This window comes from Bacillus rossius, chromosome 16, assembly GCF_032445375.1.
Source record: "Bacillus rossius redtenbacheri isolate Brsri chromosome 16, Brsri_v3, whole genome shotgun sequence".
NCBI lineage: Eukaryota > Metazoa > Arthropoda > Insecta > Phasmatodea > Bacillidae > Bacillus > Bacillus rossius.
Window position 1 is genome coordinate 16,742,871 of NC_086343.1, and position 22,882 is coordinate 16,765,752.

At 36.5% G+C, this 22,882-nt stretch overlaps 2 protein-coding genes across 2 annotated transcripts in view; one reads left to right on the forward strand and one right to left on the reverse strand.

Annotated features, from left to right (window-relative positions):
- The window catches only part of LOC134540210 (uncharacterized), a 175,800-nt gene that overhangs the window by 55,204 nt on the left and 97,714 nt on the right, over window positions 1-22,882 (forward strand). The gene's annotated exons all lie outside the window — the stretch shown is intronic.
- LOC134540509 (uncharacterized) lies at window positions 7,227-18,793 on the reverse strand. The gene is made up of 3 exons (XM_063383335.1): window positions 16,094-18,793; window positions 15,827-15,967; window positions 7,227-13,242 (listed from the first exon to the last, which is right to left on the reverse strand). Exons 1-3 carry the CDS (start codon window positions 16,333-16,335, stop codon window positions 10,980-10,982), a joined length of 2,646 nt encoding a protein of 881 aa, XP_063239405.1. The 5' UTR covers window positions 16,336-18,793; the 3' UTR covers window positions 7,227-10,979.

The following is a 22,882-nucleotide window of genomic DNA, read 5'->3' on the forward strand; positions in this document are numbered from 1 at the left end:
ATAACCTATTTCAAACCTGCTTCTCCGTTTCAAACAATGGCCGACCATGTGTTTTGTGCTGTGATTGGTTAGAATTAACGACTTCTATGTCGATCATAAACTGGAAAATGTAGTTTTGACTTAATCGTGTGCTCGATGTTAAGTTATAATTCTTAAGGAAATCAATCGTAAACGCAGCTTTACTGACACAGTCTCCAAGTTACCGAGTTGTATTCTGCAACCGTCCGCGTACCAGTCTTGTTTTCTCTAACTCGAGCTAAAGTGTAGTCGACGAGGCTCACCAGCGTCTTGAAAATCCAACGTCTTCTGACGTCATAGGCGCGGCGGCGGTGGCGGGCAGCTTTTTGACGGTGTAGCTCGCTGAGTGCTCGAACACCCTGGCGGTCTTCGGCGTCGCCATCCTTCTGCGTCTCGATACCTTCGTCGAAACATCCAGAATAGCCTGGACAGCCGCCTTCGATTAGTGCCATCTCGATTTTTTTTTCTAACCTAACTAAAACTAAGTGTATTTTGGAGGGGTCCGGGTTAGGGAGGGACCTAGGTGCGTCTCAGGCCGAAGCCTATACGCCTTAGTCATGCTGAGATTAGCCATGTAGGGAGAGGGTCGCATGCATCATGTGCTAGGAGGGGATTGGCCAGCCATGGCAGCGATTGGCGCCATGACTAACTCCCCTCACTCTTAAATCTAGACTTATAACTAGAGATAGGTTGGGCCCAGGTAAAACCTGCATAGACACAGGGAAAAACCCTGGGCACATTCATGCGGGATGCAAATTGACATGCATTACGTGTAGGAATTTACAGGAGACAGAGGATGGTCTGGATGAAGTGTTGGACAGAGTAGAAAAGAGTCTACCATGCGGGGGTTGGGCACTTGGACTCGTGGTCCGCTTTGAATTTTGTTTGTATCTGGAATATTTGACCAGGGACGCAACCGACCCTGGTGGTGAGTGGTTACACTGACCACTCACTCCGCCGCCAGTCAGCACGTGCCATCTCCGCTTTCGACTACCGGGCGAGGAGTTCCGAGTATTTCCGAAGATTCCCGAACTGACCTCTCCCCCTCCCCCATCCGACGAGGACATTATCGCTCTCAGCAGCGGCTCGCACACACTTATGTTCGAGTACACGGGGTACCCGTAACATCGAGAATGAAATCATAACACGAAACTTTTGAACACGAAATTTAATGTAAAATTCTTTGAAATAATACAAGGGGCGCGATCAGTACACGAAAATTGTGTTTTCAACCACATTACTCGACGCGAAGTACACGGTCTATTGAGTCATTCGTTTTGCAGAGCGAAAGGTGAAACAATATATGCCTAATGAAACGGCTCAGATTAAAAGACGAATAAGACTTGAGGAAAAAAATAATCGATTCCCTGCTTTTGGACTTGATTTCCCGACAAGGAATTTGATCAAAAATACTGTCCGTATTGTTTATGATCCATCAAAAATTACTGTTAATGTTTAAATGTGGCTTCGTGAACTTTCGGGTTCGCGCCATCCGTCACAGATGGCAGCACCGTGGTTACACGCATGGGCGTCGCAACCGGGGGGGACTGGGGGGACACGTCCCCCCCCCCCCCCCAATAATAAAGGCTTCAATTTCGTCCCCTCCAATAATATATTTAGTTTCGTAGTTATATTAAAAATATGATTTCTGTGATACAACCCATATGTTGCGCATGGTGCATTTAGTCCAATCGTGGTAATGTGAGCACTTTTTAATTCGATCTTTGTGTAAAATAAAAATCAAGTCCGATACCGAATACAGATATGTTAACTGTGCTTTTACAAATTTGTTCTCTGAAAATATTAAAAAAAAAAAAAAAAAAAATTATATATTGCAACCAACCTTAATTAGAATATTTAGGAAAGAAAAATGCCTAAAAACCAACTTTTTGCACCTTCAAACCCCAGATTTGTCCGGGGGAGGCCCCCCCCCCCCCCCCCCCTCATCACGCGCTTTTTCCCAAAGGATGGATATTCCTCAACACTAAATCAATTGAAGTCCCCCCCCCCCCTCCCAAAAAAAAAATATATCCTTGCGACGCCCATGGTTCCACGCGACTCCCGTTCCAAACACCTCACACCGAGAGCCCGGATGTCGCACGTGTGAAAATGACGGCGCGCCGTCGCGTCGCATCGCCTCGCCGGCTGTCGGGGGCAGGAGGCGAGCAACACCGCTAATTATAGCGCTCGTCCCGGCGACCTCCGACCACCACGTGACGTCCGCGCGGTGTTTGTTCGCGGACGTTTCAGTTCGCCGCTTTCCTCCGGGGTGTTTTTTGGGGGGGGAGTTCCGACGACCCCCGGGTCTTGGGTGAGAAGCCCAATAAGATGTCCATCGAGTTCTGTCCCTGCCCGAACACGCGCCCGAATAATTCACCTTCGGCCAACCTCGGGATTTGTTTAATTTTTCGCGCAGGAAAAAAATTAATTCAAATATTAGAAGTGGTCGGTTAGGTTAGCTACATTAAAACACTTTAAAACACCATGGACGGTTAGTTAGGTTGGTATAGCTACATTAAAATAAGCAGAGAAATATAAATATATGTATAAATAAACCCGAGGTTGGCCGAAGGTGAATATTCGGGTTATGTTCGGGCAGGGACAGAACCTGATGTACATCTTAGGCTTCCCGTCTTGGGTCGGGTTCAGAAACCACCGCAACGACGCAACAACATCGCGGTCGTTCATAAACAGCACGCAAGTCAGAATACGTCACCAGTCCCAACTAGGGCCTAGTCAGAGAGGGGTCGGTAAGGGGTATTCCCACCCCCCACCCCTCCACCACCACCACCACCCAGAGCAACTCATTACCCAGCTTAAAATTACTAATGTATGGCTCAACATGGCCACTGATTATTCGACATTTAGTGTAGCATTTTCTTCAAAACGCGTATTAGGTCATATATCTAAGCAAGCGGTACTTTTTATTTAAGAATTTCCTGTTTAGAAAAACTTCGTTCATGTCCTCAGCCAGAAAAATACGTTTTTAAGGAATCATATTTAAAAAATTAAAAAATTTTGATGAGGACACCCGGGCAGGGGCTATGTATTCCACCCCTATCAAACCCACCAGAAACAGACCTATAAATATATATTCTTGTAGCTTCCTTGGTCCCCTATTCTACAAATCCTGTTTCATGAATCCTACAGCATGAAATTTTTACACAGTAGAAAACAAATTTTTCCTTGTGCTTCTTTTAATAATTCATTTTTTATCGTGAAAACATGTGAAACCGTCAAAGTTTTGATTTTAAGGTGTTATTTTCTTTTACTGTGTGAAAGTTTTAACAAATGTAAATGTGATGTACTTATATAATCAAAAGAACATCGTAGGTTTCTATGCACATTATCTTCTGCGTCTTTAAAAGTTTTGAGCACGAGTAGGGAACCCTGGTTAAGTATTGTCCTCGAATATTATTTTTTTAATGTTAGACATCGTAGCTCTCGGAATACGGCATTTGGTAGGAGTAATTTCGTAAATGGAACGGAATTCGCCGCGTGGAACGGAAATGTGTAACCACGGCGATGCCATATATTGCACGAAGCCATGGGGAAATTTTATAGTATTAACTATTTAGTGAATTTTAACAAGATGGGCAGTATTTTAATAAATCTCCTGGTTTAAAATTAGGTTCAAAACAAAGATTTAGTGTTTTTTCAAGCATTTTTCGCTTTTAGCGGAGCCGTTTCATCATAAGATAGTTTAACCTTTCGCTCTGCAAATCTAATCATTCGCTATTCGACGTAGCTTCTCCGGCAACGAATTCTAGCTGCGTGTGATTCGCGCCCATAAATCAGGGCCGGCACGTCCATATAGGCGAACCAGGCAACCGCCTAGGGCGCCAAGTAGCTGGGGGCGGCGCAGCACGACACATAACAGCTCATATAATATGTTTAACGATTATTGAAACTAGATGAAAAAGGATTTTTGTAACAGTTTGGAATGTTTATATTGATATAAGTAATTATTTAAAGTCCACGGTGACCTGTTTATGATTTGTAATAAGTAATAAGTAAAAAAGCAAAAAAAAACACAAGCCTGCTTACATTTGATTGTTGACAATATCCTAGGCTTACGTGATGTATTTTGAGGCAAGGAAAAATTTTTTGGGGTGTCCGCCGTGGGAAGGGGGGGGGGGGGCATTGAGGTTTTTCGCCTAGAGCGCCAATTTACCTTGCAACGGCCCTGCCATAAATGTATTTTGAAAATATAATTTGCGCAAATTTATCACGCTCGGCGCTATTTTCAAGAATTCTACGTTAAATTCCGTGTCCGAGTTTAGTATATAATAAGTGTATTTGCAACATGAGAACTCGCGAATTTGTTCCTTACCGAGGTTAGATGTTACACATATCTGGCAAATACTGAAAGACTAGATCGATATATTTTTTTTTTACATCTCGCTGTTTGCTGGCCTGAGCTCGGCGGTTGGGACTCCCAGCAGTTTTTTTTTTCCCAATAAAGAACGGATTTGCACGGTTCTCCTTCCCCCCCCCCTTTTTTTTTTTTCCTTCTACGTGAACCCTCGCGAGAACCCTCGTCATTGCCCGCTTTCCTTGCGCCCTATGGACGTTGGTTCGAGGGTTGGAGGTCGGCAGGTGTTGAGACGTGCCTTTGGAGATCCTATGGGAGGATGATGGGGATATTCCATCCGCACCCCCTACTAATTCACAAACCACCCCCCAAAAAATATTTTTAAGTGAAAACCTTTAGCGATAACAAAAAAAAAAAATTAGTTGTCTGTAAAGTCGGTTTACGGACGATAGTTTAACGTGACGTCATAACAAAACATTTATGAAATAATTGCACACTTTTATGAATAAAATTGAATCATTTATATTCAATTATCATTATTTTGTCTGGATACAAAGAAGGAGTGAAATGAAATCTACAATTTAATTGATAAATTTACTTTTATTTGCACTCATTAATTCAAATATGTTTGTTACTTTAACGAAGAGATTATTTTAACTATAACTTTTATACATGTTTGCTATTTAACTTCTTCCAATCTGTGTTATTCTGAGGATAGGACGATGATAGGAAAAGTAGGAAACGAATGGGAGTGTTTCAAGTTTAATGTGCCTCGAAAAAATCAAATTGATGGTTGTTCCAAACGAGTGGAAGAGAGATAGATGCGGCGCAAGCGTACAATGAGCGTAACGGGACAATGTGCGTAACGGGACACTTTTTCGTGTGTGCAGCCGTCCTTCATCGATTTATTAGACGTCACGTCAAAAAAAATCTACGCTAGACGGCACCTGATCTTTGAATTTGTTTTTGTTGTTGTTGTAGAATGACCATTTTATTGCTTAATTAAAGTACTCTAAAAAGATCAGAGTTTTTAAAATGACCTTCCAAAGTGTCATAAATTAGTTAAAATAACGTTTTTTGAGACCCCCGCCTACCGGGGGACACATACGGTGTACAGATACTCGGTAGAAACCACGTGATATCCGAGTGTTGTCTGTTTACGAGAAGCATTTAAGGCTAAGATCCTGAGTTTCTCGCGAGCTGGCAAAGACACGCGTAGTTATCTTTGTCCTCAACAGAGCGCACTAGTAGTACGGCTGAACGATGTAGTGACGCGCTGAAAAAGGATTGGGGGGGGGGGGGGGGGAAAGAGGACGCTGTTCTCAGAATTCTTATCTCCCAGCGGGGTGTCATGTTTACGACAGGTCTGGAAGAGGGGGGTGGGGGAAGAGTGTACTCTGCCTCGGCGAGCATTTAGATTTCCAATCCCTTTGCCATTCTGTCCCTTTCCACCACACCCACTCAAGACTACTCGATCCTCAACAAAGCGCAAGGGAATAAATATTACTATTTTTGGTACATTTCAGTTAGAAACCTGTACGTAACCGAGTGCAACCCAAGGTAATTATAATAAATATTAATTTGGTGCACTACACATATACGATATACAAATTGTATGTTTTACTGCGGTGATTATGTGGCCAAAACTGTCAGATTTGGTCTCTTTTGCAAGAACGCTCGTTCACAGCTAACCACTACATTCAAATAAACTGGCCAGTAATGAGTAATGTAGTTTTCCTGCCCCTGTAAAAAAAAATAATAATTTTTAACTGAGTACTACAAAGGTTTTGCGCTTCTACAAAATTTTTTTTTTTTTCCACATTTTGTCACAGGTGTGTGCGTATGTGTATTATACAAACAGTTGAACGTTGACCATCTAATAGCATGACTTTATGTTGCAAAACGGTATTATTTGCTATATTGATATCTGATTAGAACTGTATTTTTCTGTGCAACTATATATATATATATATATATATATATATATATATATATATATATATATATATATATATATATATATATATACAGGCGAACTTTTTATACTATCGGATAATTTTTTGTAGCTGAATATCTGTCTTCAAAATATTGCAGGTTATTGCATTAATTTTAGTGTTTTAAATGTATTATGTTTTTATGTATGTATACATGAGGCTAGAGCTAGAAAAACGTTTTTGTTTGCTTTTTTAGCTGACCTGTGGCTTTTGATTACACTTTTTTTTTATATGTGATGTTTAAAAACGTTATTAGTAAATGTCCTGGCATTCGTACTTCTTGTAAAAAATATAATCATATTTTCGAAAATTAAACTATCATTTAGTAATTTATTATTGCAATATAAATACTTGTGTATGCCAGTCGCGTCTGGCGAAATGAGGAGCTCCTTCACGCTATCCCTACTGGTGACGTCAAGCATCACTGGTAGTTCGTTTTTTATGTATGAACTGGATGTCAAAGAGGCTCGAAATAAACATCAGTTGTAACTAATAATAATAATAATAATTTAATTATGAAAGGGCCACATACTCGAAGAATCGCCTTCTCTACGCAATCAAACGTGTTTTAAAATATCTAAGGAGTAGGCTACACGTCATAGGTTGTATAAGAATATTTCGGAGGGAGCTAACCAAGGATATTTTATCGTGCATACAGATAAAGTGATATTTTAAGAGTAGTATTATCCCCCCCCCCCCCAACACCACCACCAAACTGATGGATTTATTGGCACATCCGTACATAAAAAAAAAAACACTGCTCCAGAATCTGCACCTGAATCGTCTTAGTGGGAAAAAGGTGTACATAAATTACGAGATCACTGAGGTTATAAGGAAGGTAATCAACCAGAGTAAGTGATTAGGAGCAAGGAATACTAATGCAATAAATATTCCATTGATATAATTTAATGATAATTTTTACTCACGTTTTAGAAGTTGATATTGCTGAATAGCAAATTTTTCATTTTAAAATATTGTAACAATGAAAAATTGCGAACCAATAAACATTTTTTGCTTAGTATATCATTTTATTATGTCTTAAGACAAATGGAAACTAGATATTATGAGTACGAAATATTTGTAAGTAATAAAAATTTACATAATAAAATACTTACATTCATACAAAATACAAATATTTTTCTTAGATATACAAGTATAACTACATTTCATTTTCGGCCAACGAACAAATAGTTTTGCTTTGGGCCCTGATAATAATACATAATTACATTTTCATTTTTCACCAAAAGTACATGAGGCACAAAAGTCAATAAATCTTAAACACACAATAAAAATATACCCAGATACAAACACCAATACAATAAAATAAAATACAATACAATACAATACTAATTTTAACTGAACATTTTTTGGATATATGCATAATTTTATTAAAATTAATCAGAAAGTAATGCAGTTACATGTTTGCAACCTTACGTACTTCACTTGCCTTTAACGAATCCGGATAAGTTCAATGTTTAGCCAGCCGAAAAGGATGTTTAGATTTTATTTTTAAACGCATGTGAAATTAGTCCTTTTTTTTTTAACACTTCATCGCTGTCACGTGAATTTACGGCAACATACATTATTATTGTACTTTTGTTTTGTAGTAACGATCTGTAGGCTAAATATGTACATGTGTTTGTTGAAACTTCGTTTTAAACATCCATATACATAAATTAATTTTGTCAATTTATTTATAGATACCAGTAAAATACAAAATAAATTATATTTATTTTACGTCCTCTTAAATTATTTAAATGATATATAAAATATGACCAAAAATATTTCAAATGAAGAAGTATTTTCAACTTCAAGTACGCGAGAATTACACAGACTCATTTACTTGCGTATTGCATAGCATACATACTTCACGTCCATTTCTGACAGTCTTGCAAAGTCACTTCCAAAGTATCTACAAGTATATTCTTCAGGCGAATTCGGACACGGCATTATAATCTTACATTATATCTAGAAGACGTGTTCTTACATTTGCTTGGAGTTTTAAATTATTTTTTTGAAATAATAAAGTCAATTTTAAAGTTTAACTCATTGCAGAAACACTTACGCAATATATTTGGTGGTTCTCTGCAAGTGTATTTTGTGTTTTATTATAGTTTGATAATGAAGTTAATATGAATTTATTGCCTTTTTTCTGATATGTGTATACATTAGATGTATATGAATATAAAAATTTATGTAACAGGATGAATCTTAAATGGTTTGAACAGTTATCTATAATGACTGAGTAGGTTTTTTCATTAAAAGCCTTTCTTTTTTACTGTTTAAGTTGGATTTCTTTATAACTCAAAAAAATTATCACGTAACTAAAAAAATGAATAAAAGAGCAAACTTCTGTTCGTATGTAGGTGTTAATTTTGCTACCGTTTAAATCATGAAAATAATGTAATACAATTTGTTCTCTAGATAATTAGATTTAGAAGTAAGGCTACATATTTTAGTCATTACCATGGTACGACTTCCGGAAAAGTTTTACATTTATATATTTTTTTTACAGAAGGTACCGGAGCTTGCAGGTTGCGCAGAAAGGAATTGTATTGTTTGTGAGAGTTCTCTGTTCGCAGTAACACCTATGATATATGTTTGATGTTCTGTTTACAACTCATCGTTAAAACTAAATTTTACATACTGATTATTATCCTTTTATTTAAAATCTAAGTTATTTACAGTGTTTAAAATATGCTTTCTTGCGTTTCGTTTTGTTTGTATGATATTTGAGTCACCCGCAAAGATAATGAGATAGATATTTTATACTGCTTCTTTCGCAGTTTTTTTAATTTTAGTCTTGACAATGGGGAAGCAATTATACAGGCTGTGCTAAATAGATAAATTATGCTTTATGTCATTGAGATCAAACTCTTCTATTTTTGTGCATTTTATAGTATTCCTAGTTTAGTTAATTTATCCAACAATATATTTATACAATCAAGGCCTTAGATGCTTTATAAAAAAAACTCATCTGATTCATAATCAGTTGCCGTGTATAGATTTATTTTGTAGATAATAAGCAGTATGGGTTTTAGTGCTTAGAGTTGATGTAAAACCATGTATTAAATTTGAAAGTATTTTGTACTTTTCATACTTAAAATTATCATACAATGTTCAAATATTTTTCGATATAATTAAGGACACCTGTATTTCGTGAATACATCTCGTGTCAGGCTATTTCACACATAACTGTAGCTTTTTTTTCTTAGAGGTTTGGCGAATTGCGGGCGTGCAGCAGTACGGTAACTACGTCCTCATTGGCCCCGTCAAGTGCGGGAAAACAGCCTTCACCGACCACAGCCAATAATTACAAGAAAAATCTACAGTGTTTTGTTAAATACCTTGACACGAAATGTATTAGCGAAATACAGGTGTCCCTAAATATAAGACGTAATTGCTCTCGGACGATAATTTTCTTTACTGGTATTATCACCTTTCTTATGCAGGAGAATAGTTTTTGTAGTCTTGTGATTCCCATTCTGAAATAATTCCAATAATGGAATATGTGTTTATTATAATAAATGGAGAAGTGTATATAATATTAGCAAATGGCTCATTAAAAATATGAAAAGAAATAATCATAAATTACAAATCATTCTACTGCACATAAATCACAGATTTTAAAAAGCAAAAATTACTATAACATTCAAAATATTACAGAGCGTGCAATGTAGAAAACACGGACGCATGTTGTTGTCTAAATGCAATAAATAAAATACAAGTCTGCGGCTTTAAAAACAAAAGAAATAAAATGTTTCATAAATATTCAACGCTTGTAAGGGTACAACTATTACACTGATATGACATAGTTTTTCTAGTAAGTACATCATACAAATTCCTAACCAGGCACACACAAATATATAATTTGTGTTACACTTCAATAAATTTGGCCATGATTTAAACCTAATAAATAAAGAATGCAAACAAGCTAAACTCTACAGAGTATCGTCGAATAAAATCTGGGCCAAAAGTAAATCAATATTTTAGTGCTCAATACAATTCGAAGGAAATGGAAGATATTTTGTAGTATTATAAATGATAATACAAGGATTGCTGATTTGGTTTTGTATTAATTTTGAGCGTAAAACCACCCCGAAAATATTGAATAAATTTTTCAGTTAAACTGCATATAAACTGAACTGGTTTGCTAGCTGTCTTGCTATCGTAAACATGACTGTGAGTCTGATTGGCCATGTTGGTGATATGCACGATTTTCAAGGCTGTCTCCCGATATTATATATGTGTTTTATTTTTATACAAAATGAAGCACGAATATGTTATATATTTATTGTATGAGATACTAGTTGCAAAGACGTTACAGTTTGATTTTATGGGTAGTGAATCAGTGGTATAAAATAACTTCATTTATTTTTTCCCGATAACATCTTTTTGACATTAGTATAAAATAATCACTCGCCAACCAGAGAACCTTATTTTTTGTAGTCATGAAAAAAAAATGTTTGTATTCAATATCAGCTAATAACTTACTATTGCTTATGTCATCAAATACATTTACAGTACTGTTCAATTTGTACAAGCATGAGAAGTAAACAATAATTAGAATTTTTTTATCAGATATAAAGCATCACTGTATCAAATTAAAAAAAAGAGTTCTCGTCAGCCACACAATTTCTGTCTCTCAAAATTCACACATCTGAAATTTTGCGTTTCTTTGAACGACTTTCTTGTGCCTGTATAATATATTCTGGCTCACGAATCGGTTGTCCCCTGGGACGACATGGATCAGCAAGCTCTGGCAACAAGCAGTTGTTAAAAAATCGCAACAATTTTGACTCCATTTTCTCAAGCCAGAAACAATCATCTCTCACAATTCTTTCTATTGAAATGCCTTTCGTTGTCCAAACGACAAAATCACACCACTTTCTTCGTGTGATGTGTAATTGCCCTTGCACTTGATAGTAGTAATTGTGAGAGCGATTCAAGCAAAGCTCGCCGTCGACAACTCTGCAAAAGAACGTTTTCAGCTGCATTGCTGCATCTAAAGGGTTAAGTTCCCTTGCAGAGTATGGACATTTCACCTCCACCAAACCATCTTCATCAACTAAACCATCAGGAGAAGCTGCAAGAAAGCAATGCTGAAGGTCAACGAAGAGACCACATTGTTTAACAGTATGGCCTGTTTGTTCTTCGTATAAAGCGACAGCTATGCGCTCGTTTGCTAGACCATGTATTGTGGCAGCATTCTCCAATACACGACTGTACACAATCGCTTCCACTGTCACTTTACACGAAGTATTTTCCCTCATTTTACAGACACGTCCGAAAAAGGAAGCAGTGACTCGTTTTCTCCGCTCCTTCATCCACAACTGACTGCTTCCTTGATCTCGTGTCTGCACCTCCAGATCATTCCTTTCTTGCACTGTAAGCTCTATGCTTCTCATCACAGACTCAGTCAGAATTTCTAGTTCAAGACCAGAAGCTGGAGGCTGAGTTGCATGAGGACCATAGCTCTTATCACCCTGTGGTTTAAATGATTCCGATTTCCGTGGTACATGCGGATTCATATCCAACCTTCGCCTACAGTTCGCCTGCTGTTTCTGTCTTTTTGCCATTAATCGCTTCACAGTCACTCCAGGGCTGTGACCTGTGATCGCCTTCATAGTTTGTCCATGCCATTTGTAGCGAAGTTGGAAAGACAAACCAGCAGCAGTAGCCCTACGGCTGTAAGACCCCTGCTGTGAACGGTTTATCTGCTTACCGCCAGCCATCCTTGCAACTAATGACATGTACATTTCTGCTTGGTTGGTTGTGAGATCCATTACAAGTGCTTGTGACTTTGCTCTCACTCGGTCAAAAGCTTGTTTGATTCCCACAATCAATTCACGAGGCAATGCGTCATAACTGCAGGGATTTGCTGTTTTACCAGCTCTCTCACACACATCTAAATTGCATAACTTATGGTCTCCAAACACATGGTTGGGCACATTTAGAAGTGTTGATTGAAGTAGCATAGCATCACCCCCACAGTTGCTGATACAACCTCTTGCACAGCGACAGAGGGCTTTGATTTTCGACTGGCTGAGATGCCGCATATGGATGCCCTTGGCTATGGCATAAAGATTCTTTTTGAGATTCTTCACGACATGGTTAGCACATTCAATCTTTTCAACATCTCTTCCGTACGAAACATTTGCAACTATGGCTGCATGCACACTTGAATCCCCATCACCAACAAACTTCTTAAATTGAAGTTTGTACTTGGCTTCACAGAACCGGAAACCTTCCACTATAATGTCTGCCTCCATTGCAGTGGAAGAATCAGTCCAGTTCCGGAAACACAGGTGAGGCGTGGGTTCCTTTTCCATCCGTTCGCTCCGAATGCATGCGGTACAATATTTGTTTCTCACACCAAGGAATAACAATTTCTTAGTGTAGAAGCCAATTATTATAGCACATCCAGACTTAGCAGAATACCTATGACCATAGGATCTTTGGCTCCAACCTCCATCCAAAATTCCTATGGTCCAAGCATATTCCTCATTTCCAACCATACAGATGCGTCCATCATCTTTCGCCATAGAGAACTCTTCCAGTGCAGCATCTTCCATTTCCTTCTGCAACATTGCCTTCCAGTGCTCTCCGATTCTGTTCTCGTGATAAGAAAAGCAACCCGGGCTCATAGGATGCATATCAATTAGTGACAATAGTTCATACAATGGTCCGTAGCCTAGACCAACCGAAATTGCGCCCCAAACAATCTTATCGTTGATATCTAAGTTGGTATCGATTTTGCATTTTCTTTTTCTTCCCACTGGAAGGCATTCCACAGGCTCAGATTTGAACTGCTGCTCTTGATTGCAGTGAGTGCACTTAAATTTAAAATTTGTCAGCAGACCGTACCTGTTGACACTTTCCAGAAAATATGTTCCTGAAGATGAAATGGGACACCTGTAAAACCAACATAATAATAATTTCTGGTAACATCTCCCAAAAACATTTGTTACCCGTTTGGCTTTCACACAATAAACAAGACAATTTTTTACTAGCATCGGCAATTTAGCTATAACTATTGCTATACATTGGTACTCAAGCTGTTAGGTTGTGATTTTATTAATTTCATACAACTGCTCTAACAGCATAATATTGCATACATCCAAACTACTGTCGTTAAAATCGAACATAAATAGCTTGCAGTGAATCCTGAAAGATCTGCCCGACTCTTTGTGATAAAAGATTATTCTATATATACGTAAATGTACGTTGAAGTGCACTGAGGTAAGGTGGTCAAGTTATCAGTACGGGTGTTACCTCGTTTCACCATACACAATAATCTTAGCAGCTCCTGAGCTCTGTCGAGTGACATGTGAACAGAATAAAATGAAAGAGATAAACTTACATGCCAGTAGGTTCGCTAATTTTTGAATATGAACAGAAGCTTCTTTATCTTTGTACTTATCAATATAATAACATGCACACCACTACAGTTTTCCCAAACTGTTGATGTGCATGTCACAATTAAATAAAAAAATAATTGTGACATGGCTCGAACAGATATACATTTTACATGCTTAAAAATTATGCTATTTTAATGTAAGTCTGAAATGTTGTTCAAGAAAAGGATACAATTTTCATTTGCATTTCACTGTGCTGCAAGAAGCCATGTGGCCATGGCCACATTTATTCGCGCATTTGCCCTCTTACACATCATGGTATAGTAAAACACTATTTCGATCGTCATCGTCTTCACCTCCAAAAAATTAATAATAAAAAATTAATAAAAAATAAATTGGATATTTACGTTGAGGTATTAAAATGTTACTTACTCGTAGAACAGATAGGTACTATCGCCATATCGGCAGACACGTTGGCACGTCCAACTGTCGTAAGCCAAGCGTGCAAATGTTATGATGCTATCTTCTTATAAGTAACAAGAATATGCACAATTAGAATATTACGTTTTTAAATTATTAAAAAATATATTTATCTTGTTCCTTTTACTATGTTTCTTAAAAAATTTCTGCAACAACGTTCTTCCGAAAGAAGGTATACACCGATTTTAAAGGTGCGTGCCTACTTTTTAATTTTATTTTTTTAGTAATTAGAAAATAAAAATTGGTACTTTTCCCACTTTCATCATTGAGGCTGCGACCCAAATTTAAAGTTTCCAGCCCTTTTGACAGTGGGTTGGAATTTGTATAGGCCATTGTGTGAGCGAGTGAATTACTTTTTGCATATTCGAGCAATTCTAAATTTAGGCCCTAAGTTTAATTATAACAATTTCACGTCAGCCAGAAAGCTCAAAGGCTGGTAAAACAATAGAATTTTATTTCATATAATTCTGTATCAATTTCATCTAAGTATTACACACCCATTTAAACACAATTTCTATACATAATAATTTTACTTCAGCAAGGTCTTCGGTTTCTTGTAACAAATAAAATTACCTAAAAAAATAACTGGACATACTTAAACAAAGTTTTTAAATTGTAACATTTGCCAAAGAATTTAAATAAATCTAACTGCAAATGTAAGAACACAGTATAAAGGTCTTTAAAATTGTATTTTGGAAAATTACCTCAATGTTTATTTGCTAAAACTCCTCATTTCACTTGTTGTGTGTGCGCGCACGTGGAACTTATGTTTCTATGATCATTTATAGTTGCAAATAATGTAGCGGAAGTTAAATTGAAAAATATATAATTCTTTCTGGCCAATATTTGTTTACAAACAAAATTTTACAGACCCCAAAAGCAAAAAAAAAAAAAAAGAATCGCCACTGCCTTGTAATTGTGTTTCTAACGAACTTGTATAACTAACGAAAATGTGTAACTGCTAGGGGTTAGTGATACAATAAATGCTTGGGTAGTGAAAAATCCATTGTTGAACGACAGCATCGAGAGATTGGCCCTTATTTTTGTATCGTTATATACATAACTAAATAATTACGGGAGGAAGTGGCCGTAGGCGGCTGGTCCGCTCGGCGCGCAGGGGGGTTCCTTTGCGCGGCTGCCAAAAGTATGAAATTAAAAGAAAAACATAATATTGTTCGTACTGCAATTCAACTTTGCATTGCTTAGTGTAAAACTATACGATAAAAATGGAACCCTGTAATTTTTTAGCATAGTAATTATTTTTTTTGTTTGTTGGGGCAAAAGTCCATCTTTCCCCGATGAAAATTTTATATGGTGTGCAATTTTTTTTCCACTATAGTGTTTAACCTCTTATCGAATAAAGGCTTACTACGTTAGTAAGTAGCTCCACCACAGTTCACTCGATATATGCGTTAGCTGTGATTACATTGGCTATTTATCTCTCCTCGTCAATATGGCTCAAATATATTTTCCTTTTATTTTCAACATTTATTAATTTAAATCGGTATTGTTACATATCTATCCTATTTACTTACTAACTAATGAAGTCAATAAGTTTGTAGAAGAATTTTCAACCTTCCAGCCGGTTAAACGTTCAGAAGGCGGTAAACAGTAGTGGAAAAAAATCTAAATAACTCAATTTTACATAAAACAATTTTTACCTGTGTCTCTCCAGAAGACGGCATTGCACCATGAAGTGACGAACGTCAACCATCATTCGACCCTCTAACATACTGAGTCCCGGATCTGTCTGTGGCAATGGAGGCTCGTAAACCACTATCAGCGGAGGAAGGTCATCATTCCTAGAAGAGTTATTCCCTTTTAAGAAACATAGCCCATACAATAATTTTTATTCATATGAGTATTATCACATGAATTCTAAATTTACCTGTCATATCACAAACAAGATATGTAAGTGTAAAGCTTACCCTTGATAGTCATCGGACAGAGTATGTGTACTGTCATCAGTGTTGCGTGATGTACACGCCGCCACTGAAGACGCCATGGTGGTTACATCTGGCACTGTGGGGACCGAACTTTCACCGCCTGGGCTCTCTGGCAAGGTTGGTGTTGCAGGACCATCACCAGCAGGCAGAGGGTTCTGTGTCAACCCCAGCTTCTTCTTTTTTCTCGCTAATGTTGCAAGCCTAAGTGAAATAATATAATTCATTAGAGTAGTTAAAGAATTTTAATTTGCCTTTGCTTTAATATTCATTAAGTTTGCTAGTTTAAGATTTATTAAAAATTTATTTAAAGGAAACTATTTAATTAAAAATAGCCTGTCCCCCCCCCCTTCTTTTTTTTGTGATTCATCTGCTGTTTGCCTAGATTTAGTCCATTAATCATTAATCTCTCTGTTGTCTATTTTCATCTGTAATATTTTTTAAAATATTTCTGAGTTAAGTGGTTTTTGTTTGTTGATTTTACTCTCGAATTGTTTAAGGTTTTTTCTGGGTGCACTTATAGCAATTTTTGCGGAAATTTTGATTTATTTACTACACATTATAGCATAAGTTTCGACCAATAGGTGGCACGGTAAAATGTCTAACATGTTTTTTATGTGATTAATTACGCATTTGTATTTAAAAATGCTTAAACTGTCTTTGGAATTTTGAATTCTATTCTGAACCACCTTTAGCATGTTACTGAATTTTACGTAACTATAAAAGATGTTGTCAATAACTTAATATGTTGCTCAGAATTCATATAGTATTACATTTGGCAAATTTTAAACCTGTAGATGCTCTTTAATAGTACTTAATTTTTTTTCATTATTTTTGCAAACAGTAGTTGTACCTTCGGAAATAAAAAGTAAATATTACAAAACTAAACTTGAAAAATATTTATCTACTGTATTAATCTTTATGCTACAAAACGAAATTTCGTTTGTGTGTGGGTACATTTTCACATTTGTAGTGTTACGTAACTGTTTACATACACGGATATCATCGTGATTATGGTTAAATATTTTTTTAATAAAATTAGTCAAGATTTAATTTAATAATGGGCCATTTCAGCGAAAAACTTGTAATGAAATGTTGGTATTCTGTAAGACAATGAGTTGAAGGATTGCTGGAATCAGAAGAAAAAAACAGTATGTGACGAAATTGTTTGTTTGTTTTTTTCGAAAGAGGAAGTATCTAAAATAAACTTAATCTCATAACGTGCCAGAGACGATTAAATGTTATGTTTTTGTGCACGTAAACTGTCAACAGAAAATAAAATTTTTCTAAATGGCCTGCTTGTTTTTAGTGCATTATATACTGTATTTTATATACGCATTTGTTATAGGAATATACTATAAACTTTGACTTAATGGAACGATGTACGACATGTAATATGATTTGTCTTGTCATTTAGGTTGTATTTCCCAGGTTAGAACGAACAGTTACAACTCAAATGGAATTTTTAAGTAAGTACTTAAGTTTAAAAATTCATAATATGTTTGTGCCGCGTAGAATGCATGAAAACCATCGATAACTATATAATAATTGCCGCGGACTAATACGTATGCACTCATTTATACAAATTTGATTTCCTAGTCTAAACTCCCCCGTATCAAATACAGTCCTGCTACGATATTTGTTTTGTTTGCATTCATTTTGTTTTAGCACACCAATGTTTTTTTATGGCATATAAAACGTGCATTTTGTATCTAATTCTTATTCCTTACATTACTTTCTTTAGAAAATTTCAAATACGTAAGGAAAAATCATTAAAAAAAATATAGAATTTTCAACGTACCAGCGCAGCGGTGCGACTTCCTGAAAGATTTTATGTAGTTTTACGTTTCATAGTCCAAGAAACCCATAACCATCATCAGTTCTAAAGTTATATGTATATGTATGTATATATATATATATATCACAATTTTATGAACACGATAACTGCCGTAATTTTTCGCACATCAATTCCAAACTGATACATAAAATCAAGTAATGGAAAATCTCGATCGAGTTCGTCAATGGACAAAATCAGTCCATAGGGGTAGAAATGGGGAAGGTTTTTTTTAACAGAAAAATCGCAACAACTTCCATAATATGATGCATATCGCATCCGTGTGAACATAAAGCTTAAAGGAAAAAATAGGAAGAACTTTTGTCTGAATAAGTTTTTGATACGACCAACCATAACTGCAAGGGGTGTAAAAATTTAAGTGTTTCGGACCAAAAAAATCGTAACTCTCTTATTATGCATACTATCGAATCCGTTATAATTCTTCAAAAACCTTGTAATTTTTTAACTAAATCTTTTGTCGGAAACAATTTTTGATTAGACGAACCATTTTTGCAGGGGTTAAACAGGAATTGACAAAAAAAAAATCATTGCTCCCTTAGTAGGCACACCATCGAATATGTTCTAACTGTTTGTAAATCTTATAAACGTTATCAAAAAATTTTGTCTGAAACAATTTTAGATACACCCAATCATTGCAGAGTTATCCTTAATTTTCGCTATAGCAAAAAACTATGGGGAAATATTGAATAAACACAATCTCTTTCATTGCTATATCAATTTGTTATTTAATTTGAGGTGTTGCAGTTACTAGGAAACATGTATCACATTAAAAGAATATTCATATTTTTAAATTTTTATATAACCAAGCATCACTGCAATGGGTGAAATAACAAAAAAAAAATCATTGTTTGAGTAACTACGCTATATAATATATACGTCTTAATTTTTTATAAAAATTCTAAATACTATCTCAAACCTTTATCAAATAAATAAATACTACAAAATATACGGGCGAAAGGGATTTTTAATATAATGCCATTGATTTTAACACCAACACAGTATGTACAAGAAAAGGGTAATGTAATTATTTAAAAAAAAAATTACCGCTAGTTATAAATTAATAAATTCTTTAAACTCTAAACCAATAAAACGGCTAATAATATAAATATATATAACATAAATATATACATATGAATGGACTGGAATTACTTTTCCGGGGGAAAAAAAATACAATATGTGATTACAATGTAGAACAAGTACATAAAAATACTTACTCAAGTTGGCGTCGATGGGCTTCTTTCCATTTCCTGCTGTGCTTCATTTTAAATACACGTCCACTTACTATTGCTGATACTAGTGTTGTGTTTTGACCGTTTCGAAGCGATAATATTCCCGCCTGAACTCCTGCGATATTCGAGGCATCTAGTGAGTAAACTCGGAACCAACCGGAGCTCTAGCGGCAAACTGTTGAACTCGTTCCTTTCATCAGCGGCAAGTGACAGTTAAATCACAATATTTTGTACTCAGATTATTTAAATTCTGTACGTTGTATTAAAAAAATTAAACCGAAGAATTGTTCATTGTACCTCCTTTAAGTTGTGTGCAAAGTAACAGCCGTGTACAGTTTAAATATATACCTAATATTTAGTTTTGAAAATTTCTAAATTAAAATTAAATAAGAAAGAATTTTTTGAGAAAATTTTCATCATCATATTTACAAAATTCAAAGTTTTATTTACAATTCTACTGTTTATTAATTTTTTTATCTACTACGATATTCATGGGAGAAATAATTTTCTTGGAGGCTGCAAAACTAAGGATCTTAGCCTTAATAATGCGCTAAGGCAGCCCAGCTCTGATTGCCAACCAAACGAAAGGAAGGCTGTGATTGGCTCACAGCTGCAGCCAATCGGGAAACACTCCCCTCTCAGGCGAGAGTATTGAAAGGCAGGAGAACTTGAAATAACCTCAGTAGGTAACTCTACCCTTTTGATAGCGACTGTGGTAAAAATAATGTTGAATTATCTGCATAAAAGTTATAAAAAAGAAAAACGTTTTTGTGTGTTGAAATATATATGTATTTTTTAGTTTCTTAAAAGAAGTTGATTATTTGAAACACTAAAATTCCAAATAATTCGTAAGTAAAGAGAATAGTATGTTACCATTTGTTTGAATTATATATTTTTTTTCTAGTAAAATGTTGATTATTTGTATTTTATAATTCTAATTATATAATGTTAATGTAAGAGCGGGTAAAAGAATATATATAACTGCGAGATTACCTTAGTGAAGAAACCTAATTTATTTTTTGAAAAAACTTTTGTAATAAAAATGCTTGAAAATTAATATTTTTGTCTTATTTAATATTATTCTCACATTTAAAAAATGTACGATTTTTTTTATTCCGATTTTCATATGCGTAGTTACATCACTAGTGGATACGTAGGCCGTGGGTTCTACTTTTGAGAAACTGCCCGGTTTGAGACAGTTCAGCACGACACAGACTATACGAACCACGTGAAAAAAGGAGGGGGGGGGGGTGGCCTTGCGCAGAACTGTACAGTGTACTATAACTCCCTGGGCTTCGCAGCTCCTGTAACTCAGGCTCTGGAAGTGGCGGCAATACCGCGCGGCAGTTTTTCTCTTCCCCCATTTCCCCTTTCTCAGATCTTGCCAGCCGCGCTGTTTGCAATTCCGTTATTTATGTATGAGTTCTGCCGCGTTGCGGTCGAAGCTGTAGACCTGGGGAAGGTGTGCGGTTGTGGAGTCTTCAGGGGCGGGGAGGGAGGAAGAGAGCCTGAACTCTAGTGGGGGGAGAGGAAATTGTGGAAAGGGAAAGGTAAGGAAACTGAGAAACAGGGAGAGAATGATGAAGAAAGAAAGAAAAAAATGAATTACGGAATAAGGGGAGAGAAGAATGGAGGGAAATAGCTAAATAAGGAATATCTAGGGACCGGAAAAATTCGCGGATTCAATGACCTCTAGGATAACCTCCATCATCCTCTGCATTTCTCAAGTAAACACGCGTGTTCATTGGGTACTAAATTGTGAGGCGTCTCCAATGGGTAGCTTGTGATTCGACGCTTCTTTGGTCGATAGTCTCTCATTGGCCCAGAGAGCTCCAGTTAAATTGCGAGCCAATATCAGAACCAGCAGAAATGTACACAAGATCACGAAATTAATCCGCGAATTTTTCCGGTCTCTAGGAATATCTTTGAACAGAAAGAAAGTAATGCGGGATGTAGCGAAGAGTAGGAACTCCCGTGGTTGTACGCAGTCGTCACTGCTGACGAGGGTTGAGTGTACAGCCCGAACCGGAAGTTGTTGGTTTGCACCCAAAACTCCCGCGTTCCATTCGTAGTCTATTGATCACCGGGTTCAGCTTCCGGTTGTTACAGGGCTCTTTATGTAATCTGGCGCTATTTAAGAGGGATACATGAAAACACCATCTTGGTTTTACTAGTTATTTAGGTTTTTAGCACTATGTTATATCTTTAAACTGTCAAAATTTGGCTTCGTTAAAAGCCTAGTTTATAATTTAGAGGAATTTCTGACAAATATTTTTTGCCTGTGAAGTCACTTAAACAGGGTAGTCAATGTGCACGTGAAATGGGGAAGAAAGTTTTAGCTGCTGTCTTTGCAAGTTTTTGGAGGTTTTTTGCTGTTATTCTAAATCTAAACTATTTATACCAAATTTGTGCATGTCAAGGCATAAATCATATCTCCCGGAGCTTCTACACCTTGTTGCAACCACATGTTCACAAACAGGCTCTAGTCTGTAAGTGCCTTGAGAAAATAACTTATTATTTCTCCCGAGCCACTACAACTGTCATGATAACCACGCCCGTTCACGAGTGCCGACTCCAACAAGTAGCAAAAGCTAAGTCCTGTGCAATGTCAAACCAAAAAAAAAAAAAACTTAGCACCGTAGTGATATCAAAATATTTTTGAAAGTGCAAGATGGCGAGGACTTAACGGAAGTGAATTTTTAGAATTACCCGCGGGATATCCCTTGATGATTTCTAACCATCAGTGTTTTTGGTAAGTTTTTGGGGACTTTTATTTACATTGTACTAATCGTCTTTCCGGCTTTGAGCAGAGAATGTTGACGACTGGACGAATAGCCGTTAGCAAGCGTGTGTCTCGTTATGATGGGTGTCCCGTGTGTGGAATGGAATTCCCCTCTTGTCAGAAGTGTTGGAAAGGGGGGGGGGGAATATATATGTCTTAAACGAAAGGGACGAATGATTACGATTCGTGTGTGGAAGGCGTGCAGGATATATTTATGACGACGTGAGTTCCAGACACTCTGTCCATGACGGGAACGCATTAAGCCGAGGATGGCATTCCAAGTAGGAGTTCCTCCTGTTCATTTATGGTGACAGTTAAAGACGGGTTTTACTGACTGACGTCAGATTTCTACGTGCGGGATGCCTTGTCCATCTTCCCTTCTCCTGTGAAGGCTATTACAGCGTCCCATGCCCAAGTGCTTCTTTACATGGAAAGAGTTATGTATGCTTCAATTATTTATTTACATTGTCTTTTAGTCACACTTTGTCGTTTCCTAAGTTATCATTTTATTATTTCATTATGTATAAATAATCTTAAGCTATAATTATAATACATATTAATATATGATTTATATAACATTTAACTTAATGTAAATCATATGTATTGCCCTAAATCATGATTCGGCTAGAATGTAGGTTACACCATGACCCATAAATTCAAAGGTAAATTACGAATGGACAAAAAGGGCCAAGTATTTCCTCAAGGGATTTCCCATTTAAGGAAAAATATGTCTAGGATTCCACTGCAGGAATTTTAGTCTGTAGACAATTTTTTTTACCTTCCTGGTTATATAGCTGACGTTTCAGGAAACACGACGAAAACGATTGATTTGGCCTAAAATTAGCATATTAGTGTCTTCTTGTTATATTTTTGAAGTGAAAACTTCTATTGGAAGGTTTGGATAGGGA